Here is an 18775-nt window from a genome sequence, read left to right as displayed (position 1 = left end):
TAATGTTAAAAAAACATATTGAAGAAAATGAATACTGGCAATAACTGGGCTTACCTATGTCATTAATATCTTCCTGATGTTAATGCCATCCAGACAGACCAGGGAAAGATTCTCTATTTCTTAATTTTTCTATCATCAAACATCATGCCATCCATAGCCAATTACCTCAATGTCATTGATGCAAAGGAACAATATTATTGGCTCAGTCTCCAGAAAGTCAACTTTTCATTATCTGCCTCAAATTTTCCCATATTTTGCTTATCTGTGTCAAATCTTACTTTCAGAGATATTAACAGTTATAATCTAGACTCCTGTTTAGTTACATGCTTCAAAAACCTCTCCCTCCCCTGAAAATTAATATTCTTTTGATTAATTACTTGTTTTGTTGACCTCTCTCCTTTCACACTATACTGTTATTTTTCATGAATCCTGAATACAGGCAAGACAGGGCTTTGAAACCTAAGTAAATACAGTGTTCTTTGAGGGAAAGTTCTAACAGTAAAAAGGAGTTTCTGCTCCTATTGGTATGTTTGCTTCACTAGTCTGATAGAAGAATCATGGAACGGACAAGGAAAAACTTAGCAGGCCTCCATATAGAAAGTCGGATCATCTTGTCAACATTCTTTCTAAACGCGATCTTTACAATAGCTGTCATTAGTTTGCTAGAAGTAAATTTCTAAAATGTCAGACATACTCATGTTCAAATTTAAATAACAAAGCACATTTTGAAGACCTGTTTGCATATCTATGTCTACACATAAAGTAACTGTGTCTCTCTTTAGATCATTCTTGAGAGTTAAGGCAGAAGTTTCCATTGGCTTGTATTTGAAGCTGTTGGTCAGCCTCCAAAAATCTGTGGTGTGACAAATGAGGGACATGGGATCCCCAGTGTAATAATTTTTGAACTAAGGAACTAGAAGAATGTTTAATCAAAAAAAAATATTTTGCTTTAAGTTGATCATTTATTCATCATTTACATGTGATCTATTGACTACAATTTGCTAGAGATGGCATACGATACAAGTTTTAGTTAAGTATTTTTCAAAACAAGTCTAATTCCGATTTTAAAAATATAATATCCTTAATTATTTGCTGTAACATTTCCCTATTACAATTTAGAATCATTTGATGACAAGTTTCCCATGTTACTGTAACTAAAGAAAGAGAAAGTGAGTTCAAATTGCAGCAAAATAGAATCTTAATTATAAAACAAAATAAAAAGTGCCTCAACAGTAAAGGCAGTTAAATATTGGAGTGAGTTTCCCAGGGAGTTGTAAAATCTCCTTCATTTTAAAACCCACAGTTTGTAGAGGAACTTGTGAGATTTGATATGAATAAAGGAAGGACAAGGTAGGTGATTTCCCCAAGAGTTTTTTACACATTCAAAATATAGCCCTTTGATTGTATCAGTGAATGTATCCTTAGAAATATTGAAATGGAGTGACTCAAGCTGAACAAAAGACTAGAAACTAGGTTCAATATTATTGGGTTTTATTCAGTAAGTAATTCATTAAATGGTGTATACAAGTACCAGAGCTTAGAGAGAATTGAAATGAAATCTAAAGCAAAACAGGAGTGTGGAGTTATGAAATGTATTACTCACTAAGTGTTCCTATTTCCCCAGTTGTACCTAAATATTTCTTGACAAACAGGATAGAAGGATGGATTAAGCAGAAAGTTTCAGTGACGATTCATTCTATCAACAGTGTAGACAAAACCAAAGATTACATAATTATATTTCCTCACTTACAAAAGAATAATTCTATCCACTTACCAAAGGCAAAGGTTTAGAGAGTAAACCTCTGAAATAAAGTATTTTAAATGCAAGATTCTTGAAAACGCTTACTAAAAAAATAGTAGAATTATTTTTCAAAATTATTTTGAAAAGTTCTTGAGCATAAGATTTTCTCTTATTGATGAGGCTTTCTCAGTTTAACTGTAGCCAAATTTATTCTTGAGTAGAGAGTTGTTTAATACTAATAAGAAATTACCTATTCTAATTTCAAGCCTTCAAGAAGAATTCCACTTACTTTAAGAGAGAATATTAGGGCCAGCCCAGTGGCACAAGCAATTAAGTGCGCACGCTCCGGTGCGGCGACCCGGGGTTCGCCGGTTCGGATCCCAGGCGCGCACGGACGCACTGCTTGGCAGGCCATGCTGTGGCGGTGTCCCATATAAAGTGGAGGAAGACGGGGCACGGATGTTGGCCCAGGGCCAGTCTTCCTCAGCAAAAAAAGAGGAGGATTGGCAGATGTTAACGCAGGGCTGATCTCCTCACAAAAAAAAAAAAAGAGAGAGAGAGAGAATATCGTCTGGTCCATTGTAAAATGTCTAGTAAAAAAAATCACATAGTCTTCTTGGGTCTGGGTCTAGTATCTAACATACTAACAAAATTGCAATTGTTCAGAGTATATGTTTTTTAAATAAAGTTTAGTTAAGAAAGTCATACTTAATAAAAGAAACTAACTTCTACTTCAGTATAAAAAAGTATCTAGAGCTTTAATAAACTCTGGATGTGGACTCATTTTTAAAAAATTCAAATTGGATGATATTCATCAGCCACCCAGAAATTTGAATAATTGAATTTCCAGGGGAAGAGTCATTTTACATAAAAAAAATTCTGACAAAGTGCATTAAAAATAAAAGTCTTAAATAAGTAGACTTTCTTTACTGTGGCATTCAGGCAAAAAGAGTTTGAAGTATCATTCAATCACAGTAAGGGAGTCAAGTTCTGAGATGGCATGAGTACTGGTGAAGTGGAGACTTGACTTGTTAAAGTTCATTATGTCTCCTTTATGTAGTTCATGAGCAGGACTAGAAAACAAAATACCTTGCCTCAATCTACTACAAAATGGCTCACCTCTTTCTGTATCTTATTTGTTATCATGATGTCTTTGTATTTCGTAATAACAGTCACACTTACCTCTAATCATCTTTCATGCTTTTTTAGTCTCTACCAAAAGTAACAATAAATAGTATTTTTCTAATACCAGTGAAAAGTTCAAGAAATAACATCTAAGAGAAAATTTTTTACCACTACTATTTTTTAAATTGTTATGATGGGTTTAAACATAGTTTTATTTCAATTTTTCCAAAACTGAAAAAAACCCACAAAGACAGATTTCTGTAATATGTCTGGATATTACATGAAATTAGATATACCGTGAGATAAACATGCATTCTGAAAACATTCTACTCAACCAAATTCTGATGTTAACACAATTATATTATAAAGTAGTTGTTGGTCCCATTTTTCACTTGCAAATAACACAAAAATAGTCAATTGAACTAAACAATGGGGACTAATAGTCTCCAACAAAGCAGCAAGGGGAGATTGATCATTCTTTAGTCTACTCTGAGATTTTGGTGCAATCTCTTCTCTCTATTCTGTAATCTGAGGCAAAAGCACTAAAATCTTTAAATAAATATTTAAAGATGAAGAAGAAAAGAGTTATTGCAATCCTAAGTGTCATCTACAAGATGTGCTGTACACAATTGTAGCTAGGGAAGAATGCCCAGATGTGTTAGCAGCATCTTGATAACAACAGAAATAAGGCCAAGTCATTTGTTACATTGTCAAACTAGCATATGTAGTTATGCTTGGGTACATGCTACGGAATCACAAGAGAATAGCTTTGACCGTTGAAGTCATTTTTCACTCATCCTTATGATGCAACTGGGAGATAAAACAATTGCTTAGTAATCTCTCTCCCTCTCTATCTCCCTTTGCAATTATTTTGTATGAATAATGTCAATTGGGTTGAGAGTTTATCATGTACCATATTTCTTAAGATTTTTTTTCCCAGAAAAGATGTCATTTGCATGTTACTGTATAAATTATATTTATTTATCTGCTTAGAGAACTTACTGTCATCTAGGTTTTACCTCATTTTGATATAATCCTAGAAAAAACATCAGAAATTTCTTTGGGGGGAGGGCAGAAAGGAGGGAGGTGGCATGCACAGCAGATTTGATTCCTTTTCTTTTCATAACATCATTTTTATTCTACCATCTTTGCAGCCAGAAGAGTCTTTAGTACTCCTCATCCCAATGTTATTAAACCAACTCATTTGTTTTGAAGCGTTTCACTTCATTAACCAAATATCTAGAGAATTTTCACTACATTTCATTTATTTTGAGGTCAGAGAGAAATTTTGTTCCAAAGACAAGAAGTTTTAAACAATAACCTTAAATATTTCTGATTTCTAAACACAAGTAAATAGGTAACAAAGTTAGGAGGAAAAATAAACACACAACTTAAGTTGTGAAGTGTAGAAATGGAGACGCACTGAACCAGGGTAATTCTTGTTTCCAGAGTCTGAGCAGTCAGAGCATCTAGATGATGTTCTTGTCTTTAAAACCCCTGCCATTTCCTGCGGAGGCTGAAAGGCCAGTGTTGAAAAGCCTACATTTGGAATTCTGGATATCAAAGTAATGCATTTGGAAAATAAGTAAGCTCTATCAACCCATCTCACAATACAAATTCCTGCTTACTGATGGAAACAAAAGCATATGGGATATTCAAATAAAAACACAAGGAGCTACTATTTACTGGGTATTATCTACAATCCTGTGAGGAGGCATTACTATGCTCATTAACAGATGAAGAAATTGATGCTTCATATTAAATAAATAACTTATCCTAGGGGGCACACTGGTATGGAAGTAGAATTCAAACATAAGTTTGTTTGTTCCAAAGTCCTAGCACATAACTACTAAGCTAAAATTTTCATAATGCAAACAGTGGAAAGTTAGCTTTTTCCCTCAGGGAACCACCTAATACCAGCGTAAATTCTCCATTTATTCACTGAGATGAGATATACTTTTAAATTTGTGGGGAAAAAAAAACTCTTTTCTTTATTGCATACTAAAAAATAATAACTCAGCACTGGAAACAGAGAAGACTCATCTCTCTACACCTCCCCAAATGAGCAGACCAGAGTCTAATTATAATAAGCACATCTCAACTACACAAGCTCCTCCTACCTCTAGGGAGTTCCAAGACTAACAAAAGAATTCAGGGGAAACTGAGGGAGCTCCCCTTCCCTTGTGACCACTCTGACACAGGAGAAAAAAAACCCACAACACCTATCGTTGAATTTTTTTTTTTTGAGGAAGATCAACCCTCAGCTAACATCCATGCTAATCCTCCTATTTTGCTGAGGAAGACCGGCTCTGAGCTAACATCTACTGCCAATCCTCCTTCTCCTTTTTTTTCCCCCCCAAAGCCCCAGTAGATAGTTGTATGTCATAGTTGCACGTTCTTCTAGTTGCTGCATGTGGGAAGCAGCCTCAGCATGGCCGGAGAAGCGGTGCCTCGGTGCACGCCCGGGATCCGAACCCGGGCCGCCAGTAGCGGAGTGCGTGCACTTAACCGCTAAGCCACGGGGCCGGCCCCTATCATTGAATTTTAATGAGAAGACTTTTCTTAATATTTAGTGCTGTTTTTTCACCAAGTCAATATGAATAGATATAGGGTGATAGTTATGCTCTGTGCTATTTCTTTAATTAAAATATGTTTTCTTAACACAGTTGGATGTACTTTGCAAAATAAACACCAACAATGAACACATAAAATGACTCAATAATTGATTGGTAAACACCATGTAACTATGGAATAATTATATGCCCTGTGAATTATATGGTACTTATAGTTGACATTATGTAGGAATCCTAAGAAATGAACTTGTAATTTGTACTTATCAGATTTCAAATCCAAACAACCAGTTAAGTATCCTGTTATTATATAAAAAATGTCCTATCATTAGATACCTGGTCAGTAATAATCATGCAATTAGTTACACATATCACACCCCAAAGCAAAATACGTAATATCTTGGAATATCAAGAGACAATTTACCAATTTAACACATTTAGGAAGAAAAAATGAATTTAAATATAGTGCCTAATGAATGTATGCAGTCGTGCAATCAGTTTCCCAGTTGTCTGCTTGACTGGCTCCTTCTCATTATGCAGGTCTTTCTCAACTCTAATGTCAGCTCCTCAGCAAGACCTTCCTTGGCCTTCCTTTCTAACGTGGACCCATCCCAATCCATTCCCCCAAATATCACTCTGTTTTATTATCATCATCACACTTTTCACTCTTTGAAATGATCTTATTATTTATTTTAAAAATGTCTATCTCTTTGCAATAACAGTAGACCTTGTTTCTCTTTGTTGGAGAAGACAGTTTGTCTAGTAAATAACTGTCTCTTTCTTTTTTTTTTTTCCTTTTTGTGAGGAAGATTGGCCCTGAGCTAACATCTGTGCCAATCTTCCTCTATTTTTGTATATCGGTGCCCGCCACAGCATGGCTTGATGAGCAGTGTGTATGTCTACACCCAGAATCCAAACCAGTGAACCCCTGCAGCCGTAGCAGAGTGACGGAACCCAACGGGCCCCATAACTGTCTCTTTCTATTGGAAAAGTGACCATGTCTGTTAGTGCAACACTGTAATCCCAGTGTGTGGCACTAGCTAGGCACATCAGTAACACACTGGAGTGTTTGTTGGTGAATGCATGATTCACTGAGTACCCACTATGTGCAAGGCACTTGATTAGAGCATAAAACTAGACAGATAGAATCTCTGTCTCATGGGTCTTGCATGCCAAGATACTGAATCAATGTGCCACACACTTTCAAAGTATTTTTCAAAGCAGGTATGAAATTAAAAAAAAAAAAAACTAACCTTAATACTTAATTCAAATATACAGTTACCCTCAATGCTACCATATTGTTTTAACCTGTTTCTACCTACTTTGTTTCACAGGAACATACACTGAAATGTTTACCAATTGTTTCTGACCATGCCATGTTTATTTCCACAGACAACAACATTAATAGGTCTTTTGAAGACAGCTCGACTCCTTCGTCTTGTGCGAGTGGCCCGGAAACTTGATCGATATTCGGAATATGGCGCTGCTGTTCTAATGCTCTTAATGTGCATATTTGCCCTGATTGCTCACTGGCTGGCTTGCATTTGGTATGCGATTGGGAATGTAGAAAGGCCCTACCTGACTGACAAAATTGGATGGTTGGATTCCTTAGGACAACAAATTGGGAAACGTTACAATGACAGTGACTCAAGTTCTGGACCATCCATTAAAGACAAATACGTCACAGCACTTTATTTTACCTTCAGCAGTTTAACCAGTGTAGGATTCGGGAATGTGTCTCCTAACACCAATTCGGAGAAAATCTTTTCAATTTGTGTCATGTTGATTGGCTGTAAGTAGATTTCTCTTTTGATATCTACTGGGATAAAATAATATCACAAAATTGATAACTCTAGAACATTTAGAATAAGACAAAAGATGTTCTAGAAAATTGTGGAGATAATGGGATTTCATATATGGGTATCATATTCTATCAGATCTGATTCTCTCTGTGAAAGGGAGACAACAAAGGTCTTTTGGGATCTCAGGAAACCACGAGAGTAAAACTGGAGTGACATCAGTCTTGGAGTGAGATTTGCAGTTCACTTTTACTGCTGTAAAAAAGTGTCTGTAATTTATTACCAATGGTTATTTTCTATTTCAAACAGAAGCCAGATTAGAATGGGAAAGATTAGCTTATATTACATTACTAGACATATAGATAGATAGATAGATAGATAGATAGATAGATAGATAGATATGTAGATATCAAATGTAAGCTAATCTTTCATGTGTATATATTTTTTTCCCAGTCATTGACTAAAAATTCCTTTCCCTGTGACATCATGCCAAAGCCTAAGTGATTGCCCTTTACCCTATAACGGGGTAATAACATGAGCATCGTTTATAAGGTATATTCTTTGGAACAAGAAAAAAAGTCTGTGTTAAAAAAAGATATTTTAATGTTAATATTTTTTTAAAATCACACTGTGGAACCACTAACGATAATCTTGCTGATAGCAGTCAACAGTTGACAAAAGCATGATGGATTTTTAAAGCTTAAATAAGATCATCATCTTTAGATTGTGTACATATTTGAGAATAGATCCAAATAATTGATTTTTAAATGTTAACATATTGACTAATGAAATGTGCTTAGATAAGTTTAATATACAAAACTTAAATAGATTCGCCCAGTTTATTTTTCACTGTATTTAAAATTTACTTTTCATATATGTCTTGGTATTTTTAATAACATTATATTTAAATAACTCCTAAGATATTCTACAAATTCAGGCTGAATCTTGGCTATAAACACAGAAGTAGCATTGCACCCAGAAGGAAATGGAAATAAGGCCTACTGGAAAAAAAGAAAAATTCATTCCAGAGAGATTGAATCTCTCAGAGCAAACAGTCCCAACCACTCTGTGATTGCATCTGCTAGTAAATACTTTATAGTGATTATCAATTTGAATGGCACAGGTAGCAAAGAAAAGAAAAAAAAAGTTTGTTCTTAATTACTTAAACACCTGTGTAGAAAAAATACATATCATTTTTTTTAAAGAAAGCAAAAACAGCATCTTGAAACTTAGAATTTGCAAAAAAGAATTTTTTAAAAACTGAAGTGTAACCTGTTCACCATTTGGGAATCCTTACCACCTGTGAGGATTAAGTGATAGACATAGTGTTGTTTATCATGTGAATTATTTTAAATTAAAGAAAATTCAGTTCTTTACTTGCTCTATACCCGATCTCTAATCTCTAAATCAGAGGATTATTAGCAGTTTTTATTCTTCCTTTCTTCCTGTCTCCTTCCTTCCTTCTCTTTTAAATGCAGTACTAGGCCATTTCTATTGATTCTTTAAGAAGAATATTTGTTTCCTGAAGATGAATTCCATCTTTTAAGAAAGGAGAAAACACTGTAGTTAATTGGGTAGAGTAAGATACACCCATATGCCACATAACATCCTTTATTTGAATAACAGACTTGGTTCTACAAACTTTAATCAAAATGGGATTATGTAAAGCTTAATGTCACTCAGAAAAAGATTATAGATATTCCTGGAGAATTCTATCATGACCTATTATGCCATAAATACAGAAAAAAGGTAAAATTAAGACTTGAAATTTAACAATAATGAGAATGCCCTGAAATTTGCTTAGCCATTTAATGGATATGGGTATGTCTATGCATGATATTTCCATTTATATCTAATTGTGTTAGACAATGCTTTGGTTTTCTTTGTTTGGTTATATTTCTACACCAAGTACATATTTCTTAGCGCTATGACTAGCCTGATTTAAACCTAAAAATAAAATACAATATGCAAAAATATAATGTAAAATATTGTATATGTACTAATCCTAGTTATAGTCTATTTTGTCTAGTTACCAGGTTGAACTCTCTCATCATCCCTAAGCTTCTTTAAATCTAATCTTCATTCTAAAAGAAAAATTTGGAGCCAAGTTGTAGAAAACAAAGCAATCTACCTTCTCTCTTACAGCAATATAATTCAAGGAAACTAAAAATTAAACATTAAAAACTGTCATCTGGGGCTGGCCCAGGGGCAGCCATTAGGTTAAGTTCACGTGCTCTGCTTCCATGGCCCAGGGTTCACAGGTTCAGATCCTGGGCACAGACTATGCACCGCTTATCAAGCCATGCTGTGGCAGGCGTCCTGCATATAAAGTAGGCTAACAGATGTTAGCCTAGGGCCAATCTTCCTCAGCAAAAAGAGGAGGATTGGCAACGGATGTTAACTCAAGGCTAATCTTTCTCATCAAAAAAAAAATGTCCTCTAACTAAATGCAGATAACTCAAATGCCTATAGACACAGTTTTAAAAGCTGCTATTTGCAAAGACAGTTACCAACTATATTGTTGAATGTGTACAGAGAACAGTGACCAGGGAATTCATTTTAAAAGTATACACAGTTCAAGATGAAAACTAAAATAAAATTTAAGCATCCATTAAATAAGTGTAATATAAGTTATGCTCGTATATTTATATCTGTGTTCTAATATATACATTTGTATTTTTATTCAACTATTATAATTGTGACATACACATTTAATTTCAAAAACACATAATCCAGTAAATAAAGGCAAATGTATTCCATCTCTGACCTGCTTCACAAACATCTTGGGAGAATTTCTTGTTTTTATAACATGTAGAAAAAAGTTATTAGGGGCCAGCCGAGTGGCGTAGTGGTTAAGTTCACGTACTCTGCTTCAGCGGCCCCGGGTTTGCAGGTTTAGATCCTGGGCGCAGACCTACGCACGACTCATCAAGCCATGCTGTGGAGGCATCCCACATGCAAAATAGAGGAAGACAGGCAGATATGTTAGTTCAAGACCAATATTCCTCAACAGAAAAAAAAAAAAAAAAAGAGTTATTAGATTTCTGCTTCTAGCCATGATGGAGTAACTGGAACCTTATGACACCCCTACAAATTTTTTTTTTCAATAGCAGAAAACTGAACAACATATATAAGGCAACTGTTTTCAGACATTGGAGAACAGACAGTAGAGAAGTTTGATCCCTGAGAGAAGAAAAACAAACAAGATGGGCCCCATAGTATCCTCAGCTTTCTGCCTGGAGGCGCTTTCTGAACCATATTGAAAGGAGAAGTGACCTAAACAGATGACAGTGATCTCACTGAGTTATGAAAACAACATCAGAGGTTATGGAGGCTGAGGTGCTAAAATTTGCAAGACAACCAGAGAAGAGGCAGCTATGACAAAGAAAAACTCCAGAAACCTGTTTAGGTATCCCCTTGAGTTTACTGATGAATACTAAGTCACAAATGTATGAGGTCTGGCATTTAAATACCAGAAGTACTGTAAGCTCAACAACTTTCAAAGCTCACATAGTTTTGGGAGATATTCAAGTTCCTGCCAGCAGAGTGGAAAGCGTTCATTGAATATTAAGAGTATCCAGTAGAAATCTCAGAAAATAGTGCCATAGTACTAGGGCTAGTCTAGCCCTCAGAAAGTTTAAAAAACAAGACTCAAAAGATATAAGCTGATCTACAAGTATTTTAACTGCCTGCAAGAACAACATACAACATTTCTAAAGGTAGACAAAAAATATACAGTGAGGAACAGTGTTAAATTTATAATGCCCAGTATCCATTAAAAAATTAATTGATATGCTAAGAAACAGGGAAATGTAACTCATAAGCAGGAGAAAATATTTTTTAAAAACTCAGAACTGATAAAGAAGATGTGCTATATATATACACACACTCAAACACACACACACACACACACACACAAAATGGAATATTATTCAGCCATAAAAAAGAAATCTTGCCATTTGCAACAACATGGATGGAGTATGCCCTTAGCATCAGGGCGTTATCCTAAGGAAAATAAGTCAGAGAAAGACAAATACTGTATAATCTCACTTATATGTAGAATCTAAAAAAAAAGTTTTTTTTTAAAACCAAGCTCATACATACAGAGGACAGATTGGTAATTGCCAGAAGCTAAGGGTGGGGGAGTGGGAGAAATGAGTGAAGGGAGTCAAAGGTACAAATTTCCAGTTATAAAATAAATAAGTCATGGAGATGTAATGTATAGCATGGTGACTATAGTTAATAATAATGTATTGCATATTTGAAAATGGCTAAGTTCTCATCACAAGAAAAAAAATTCTGTAACTATGATGACAGATGTTAACAAAACTTATCGTGGTGATCATTTTGCAATACATACACATGTCAAATCATTATGTTGTACACTTGAAACTAATATGATGTTGTCATATTAGTTTATTTAAAAACCCAGAACTGGAATTGACAAGGATGATGGAGCTAGCAGACAATTCCAAGCACTTGAACAAATGTGTATGTGGACTCCCAAAAATGGGGGAGGGAAGTAGAAAAAAAAAATTTTTTTAAATGGCTGAAATTTTTCCAAAATTTATAAAAACTGTCAAGCACAGCTCTAAGAAATTCAGTGACTCTCAAACAGCTTAAACACACATACACAAAAACTCACACCAAGGCATATCATAATCAAATTACTGAAAACTAATGATAAAGAGAAAAAATCTTAAAAGAAAACAGAGAGAAAAAACAAGACGCATCATGTACAGAGGAAAAACATCAGGTTGGTAACAGATTTCTTATTGAAAACAATGCAAGCCAGAAGACAATGGAATAAAATCTTTAAAGTGCTGAAAGAAAAACAAAATCTATTAACATAGAAATTTCTGTTCAATTAAAGTATCCTTCAAAAGTGACAGACAAACAAAACCTGACATAATTCATCATGAGCAGATTACAAGAAATTTTAAAGTTCTTCAGGTGAAAGGAAAATGATACTAGATGAAAATTTAGATCTATAAAAAGGAACGAAGAACACTAGAAATGGTAAATCTGTATGTAAATTTAAAAGATTTTTTCCTCATTTTTAAATGTCTTCAAAAGATAATTGTTTAAAGTAAAAATAATGAGAATGAATTTGTAGGATTTATAATATATGTAGAAGTAATAAATATGACAATGGTAGCACAAAAAATAGGACGGGAAATGGAAGCATATTGTAAGATTCCTACATTATATATGAAGTGGTATTATATTACTTAAGGTAGATAGTGGTAAGTTAAAATGCATATTGTCAATCCTGCAACACAGCTAACGAGCCAATAGAGAAGATAAAATGGAATAATAAAAAACAATAAATCCAAAAGATAGCAAGTAATAAGAGAAAGGGGAATATGCAGAAAACAAATGGCAAGATGGTAGACTTAACTCCAGCCATGTTAATAATTACATTAAATGTAAGTGATCTAAACTCTCATTGAACTGCAGAAATTCTCATTAAAAAAGAAAAAAACAAGGCTCAACCACATGCTGTCTAAAGAAAACATTCTTAAAATATAAAGACACAGGTAAAAGAAAAAGATGGAAAATATGTACGTACAAACACTAATCATCAGAAAATCGAAGGAGCAGTACTGATTTCAAAGTAGACTTCAGGACAAGGACTATTACCAGAGATAAAGTAAACACCACAATCCTAAATGTGTATGCCCCCAATTACAGAGCTCTAAATTACATCAAGCAAAAACGGACAGAACCTAAAGGAGAAACAGACAAATTGACCAGACAATCCACAGTTATAGTTAGCAATTACAACACTCTTCTCTCAGTAATTCATAAAATAAGTAGACAGAAAATCAGTAAAGATATAAAAGACGTGAACAATACTATCAATTAACTTATATTGGCAATTATAGAATATCAGCAGAATACACATTCTTTTCTAGCGTATATGGAACATTTACCAAGACAGACTCTATGCTGGACTACAGAACAAGTCACCAAGACAGATCGAATTCTGGACCAAAAAGAAATCTCAATAGATTTAAAAGTATTAAATCATACAGAGTATTTCTCTGCCCACAAGAGAAACCAGAAATTAGTAAAAAAAGAAAAATTAAAGAATGAAATAACAATAGATACATATTTAGAAACTTCCTAAATACTTGGAAATTAACACACTTCCAAATAATCTGTGATTCAAAGAAAAAAAATCACATGGAAAATTATAAAATAGTTTTAACTGAATGAAAATGAAAATAAAATGTATAAGAAATTGTAAGAAGTAACTAAAACAGTGTTCAGAGATAAACTTATAGCTTTAAGTGTTTTTACTAAAAAAGAATGATCTAAAATCAAAGATTTAAGCTTCCATCTTAAGAAGCTAGTCGAAGACATGCAAATTAAACCTAACATAAGTAGAAGAAATAAGAGAGATAAGAGCAAAAATTAATAAAATGAAAAACACGCAAACAATAGAGAAAATTAATGGGAATAAATTCTGGCTCTTTTAAAAGATCAATAAAATTGATAAAGCTCCAATCAGATTGAAGAGAGAGAGAGAAGTTAGAAGTTACCAATGTTTTGTATGAAAGAAAAGATATAGCTACAGATCCTAAAGACGTTAAAAGGATAAAAAAATATAATGAATTACTTTATGATAATAAATAAGATAATTTGGATGTAATGGACAAATTTTGAATGATACAAATTACCAGAACTGAAACAAACAAAAAAAAATCCTGAGCCATAAAATAAAAATTGATAAATTGAGTTTCATCAAAATTAGTAACTTCAATTTTCCAAAGGACACTGTTAAGAAAAGGAACAGGCAAATGATATACTGAAAGAAAAATATTCTCAATACTTAGACCTAAAAATAGGATTTGTATTGAGAATATATCGAGAATTCTTACAACCCCCTAATAAGAATACAACTCAATTTAAAAATGAGCAAAATATTTAAACACTCACTTCACAAAAGAAGATATATGAATAGCTAATAAGTAGATGAAAAGATGCTATTAGTCATCAGGGAAATGCAAATTGAAACCCTAATGAGATATTATATCCTCACTACAATGGTTAAAATGAAAGACTGACAATATCAAATGTTGAAAAGGTTGTGGAGCAACTGATATTCTCGTATGTTGCTAGTGGGAGTGTAAAATGACACGACTTTGGGAAATACTTGGGCAGTTTCTTATAAAGTTAAACATAGCACACAACTCAGCAATTCCACTCCTAGGTGTTTAAATGGGAAGTGAAAATATATGCCCACACAAAGACTTGTACACAAATGTTCGTGGCAGTTTTATTCATAATAGCCAAAAATTAGAAACAGTGAGATTTCTGTCAATAGAAGAGAGAAATAAACTGTGGTAGAGCCATGTGAGGCAAATCTAGTCAGCGATAAAAAAGAACACAGTGCTGATACATACAGCAATTTCAAAAACATTATGCTGAGCAAAAGAAGTCAGACACAAATGAATATACACATTATGAGTCTATTTATATGAAATCCTAGGTAATGCAAACTAATCCGTAAAGACATAAAGGAGCTCAGTGGTTGTCTAGGGTCTGAAATGAATTGACAGGCAGTCAAGGAACACAGGGGACTCTTTTGGGGTGATGGAAATGTTGTATATCTTGATTGCGTTTACAGAAGTGTATACATTTGTCAAAACTAACTGAACTATATACGTAAAATGGATTCATTTTATTATATGTAAATTACACATTAATAAAATTTATTTCTTGTTACAATGTTTTTAATAGGCAGAAAAGCAAGTGTATTTGTTTCATTAGCATGTTTCAGCTAATACCCAATGTTCAACTAAATTCATGAGTTTGGTGAACATATCAGATTTTGGGTGTGGTATGCTGATGTTTTAAGATAAACCTATTTTATTTCTATAATATTGAAACCTAAAGTAAATCATTTTGATGAAATAAGAACTCCTTATTAAGGAAAGCTAAATAAAATACTGAGTTGAGGAAAGAAACACCTATATATAGTCTGCCAACTTGCTTTTGACTCATATTTTATGCCAGATGATACGTTAACTAAATAATGTATACAGAATATTATCATTTTGTGCTTCTCTCTTGCTTACAGCCTTTAGCTCCATGTGCTTCCCAAAAAAAAAAAAAAAATGCCTTCATTATATAATTTAAAAAACCATCAGGGGCTGGCCCAGTGATGTAGTGGTTAAGTTCACATGCTCCGGTTTGGCGACCCGGGGTTCATGGGTTCAGATCCCAGGGAAGGACACATGCACTACTCATCAAGCCATGCTGTGGCAAGCATCCCACATATAAAGTAGAAGAAGATGGGCACGGATGTTAGCCCAGGGCCAATCTTCCTCAGCAGAAAGAGGAAGATTGGCAACAGATGTTAGGTCAGGGCTAATCATCCTCACCAAAAAAAAAAAAAAAAAAAGCCATCAGCGTAGAGTTTTCTAAGAGAAATATATGTCATTCATATATACAACCATGAATTTATAATCTAGATTTTGCCATCTTGTCAATGAGTGGAAATACCTATCTGTGACCCAAACTAACGTTTTGGTTCATTTTTGTGTCAGTATGGAGATAAAACCACAGTATTTATTAAAAACAAAATAAGAATGTTCTCCCTGACTCTTCTCCAGGTAATTATGTGGTTTAGGTAAAATAACTAGCATTGATTATGTGCCCTCTGATTAAATCAAGTGAACTTAATACTAACTAAACTATTTCCTGAGAACATGATAGGTACTCTGGAGACATAGAAGTATGCATAAATATTTCCAATACTACAATTAGGGAGAGTAAAATATATTTTTCACATGAATCTCCTTAGAGCACAGGAATCAGTTTCAGGCAAGTATTGCTAACTCCCTTATTAATTAACTATTCATTTACTCAAATTAGGCTCGAGTCTTTTCTCTGTGGAAGATACAAACTAAACACCTTGTGTATCTTACTGAGAATTATTGTCTTTCACACATCCCAATTCAGCCTCACTACAGATCTCCCCCACTTTCATCCTTTTAAATAGATAAAAACAAATGGCCACTCCCTTCTCTGGGACATTCTCTTACTTGGGACATCTACGATAAACAAGGACCATGATAACCAAGAGACAAAGATAAGATGGGAAAAAAACAAGATGACCAAGAAGTTAAGTCATTTTAAAACACTTAGCCTGAATCTGGCCAAAATCTACTTCAAAAATGATTAAGTGGTTTATAGAGCTAATATGTTGGGGGAAAAAAATGTGTTGACTGAATATAGTCCAACCAAACACTTCAAGCTGTTTATTTTTTTCCCACCTGCTTGGTGCATTGCAGTTGCAATGCCTTAAACATGTCATTTCCTCTCTAAGGCTCTGGCACACTCCCAAAGATCAAGACATAGGTGATGTATCATGATGTGAATTTCTGTACAGGGCATAGCATTTTTTTAGGGCTATTAGAAATTGAATACAAATATAAAAAGAAAGAGAAGATGCTTAAAAAGCTTATGTTAAATCATAAAGATTTAGCCCAGGAAGCACTAAAAACGGTATTCTATCTAAGTATTGACTATATAGCAAGAGTTGTCTTAGCAATTCCTTCCTTCTATGGATGAAAGAACAAAGATGTATTCTATTTTTCTGTACAAAATAAAACTATAGTCTTATGTTCTAAACTAGAGATATCTATTTCTCATGCAGAAATACTATAAAAATAAATTTTAATAGATTAAAAATTATATAGAGATAAATACTCTAGGGAAACTATGAGTTTCTTAAAACAATTTATCATTCTTTAGCAAATCCACAGCATTCAAAATAATCTTGAGATTTATAATAGAGTTTTAATATTATAAGGTTAGGTTTGAGGTTGAGAGGCAGAGAAATGACAATTTAAAAATTTACATTTTAACTCCACTTCCAGAAAACATATCTACGATAACCCCATGACATACCTTCTTATTGCATTGCAAACAAAATATTTATTCTAAATGCATTTTTATCTCTAGTCAAATTCCAGGTTACAGATTGATATTGTAAACAATCTGAGTTTTTACTTTAATTTAGAATCCATGGTGAACTTAGATATTTTCCCTCTCCATATTTATCATCAAAATTATAAAATTTAAAACAGTATTGGCTAAACTTCTTTTTTCCCCATGGGCTAGTGGTAAATCCTCACAACTGGATTGAGATAATCAAAAATCTAATACTTGAGATTCTGTCAAGATACAATATGCCCAAGTGCACTCTTCTCCCGTAACTTTGTTTTTTATCCAATCCAGCACTAATGTATGCAAGCATTTTTGGGAATGTATCTGCAATTATCCAAAGACTATACTCGGGAACTGCCAGGTACCACATGCAGATGCTGCGAGTAAAGGAGTTCATTCGCTTTCACCAAATCCCCAACCCTCTGAGGCAACGACTTGAAGAATATTTCCAGCACGCGTGGACTTACACCAATGGCATTGACATGAACATGGTATGTATTTCTGTTTTCCAAAACGGAAGCACCTCAGACGTTATAGCTACAGCCAAAATGGAAAAGCCAGTCTCACCGGCTTTGAACCCCCCGCTTTTGTTTTCCTCCCTCGGATGTTTATTTTCTCCCCTGGAGATAGTCTCTCATTCTCAATTCATGGCATTGCATGGTGCTATATCTAGTTATACTGTGTGGCAAAGGCGTTATAACATGATGCAAACTGATATAACTGTGTGTGTTAGAGTTCCCACTTGTGATTAGAAAGCATTGCTAAGCTGGGACTTGGGCCTTCATGACGTGCTCTAGCTGCCAGCACCCAAAAAAATAGTAGGACCCACGTGCATTAAGATTTGGCAAGTAAACAGTAACAACTATGGTGCCCCCAAATAGTAATCTTTTAAAAAAATAGGACATTTTGAGGGTCTGTAGGAAACATTAGGGAGTTTAAGTGTGTCATAAACATTTTATGATAGGAAGTTTCATGTTTCTGTTAAGGACAATTTTTCTATATTTTAAACAATTAACTACGTGCCCTTTTACTGTACCTGGTTTAACGCATCTTTCCTTTCAAGGGGGAAATATGGATTCCTTCATAACTTTTAAGCAAATTCAACATCAACAATCACTTTTCATAACCCTTCCCTCCTCCATCAATGCTCAAAAATCAACACAATTAATAATATTAATGTGTTCCAAAGAGCTCTTTTTATTATTAGGAGAATTGCACACATTCTTTTGACATAGCTGTTTGGCTACAGAGATTGATTACTAAAGACAAATTTTATGATAAATACAAATTCTATGGCTTATCATAGACCTATTAAAGAAAGATTAAAAATATGGTACCCTCCCATCTAGCTCTCCTCCACTGGGCAAGGACCCTGTTTCTAAGAATTCTTCAGAAAATAAAATCATTCACATTTAGTGACATCAACAGCATAATACAAGTTTTGTATAAGCGAGCCTGTGCAATTAAGACTGACATTTTTAATTTGACCAGTAACATTGTAACAAAAAAGCAAAGGTTTGAAATTAGCAGTCAAGGTGCAGAAAGCATTGCAACTATTGCCCAATTTCAAAGACGTT

General features: G+C 34.0%; 1 protein-coding gene across 11 annotated transcripts in view; it reads left to right on the top strand.

Annotated features, from left to right (window-relative positions):
• KCNH7 (potassium voltage-gated channel subfamily H member 7) overlaps window positions 1-18775 on the top strand; it is a 781612-nt gene that overhangs the window by 715157 nt on the left and 47680 nt on the right. For all 11 annotated transcript variants that reach the window (XM_058549111.1, XM_058549119.1, XM_058549116.1 and 8 more), the window contains 2 exons: window positions 6829-7228; window positions 17490-17689. In XM_058549111.1, the coding sequence (XP_058405094.1) occupies window positions 6829-7228; window positions 17490-17689 (600 nt within the window). The remainder of the gene's footprint in view (window positions 1-6828; window positions 7229-17489; window positions 17690-18775) is intronic.

Source organism: Diceros bicornis, chromosome 10 (genome assembly GCF_020826845.1).
Source record: "Diceros bicornis minor isolate mBicDic1 chromosome 10, mDicBic1.mat.cur, whole genome shotgun sequence".
In the NCBI taxonomy this organism is placed as follows: Eukaryota; Metazoa; Chordata; class Mammalia; order Perissodactyla; family Rhinocerotidae; genus Diceros; species Diceros bicornis.
This window is presented reverse-complemented; position numbering and strand designations above follow the sequence as displayed.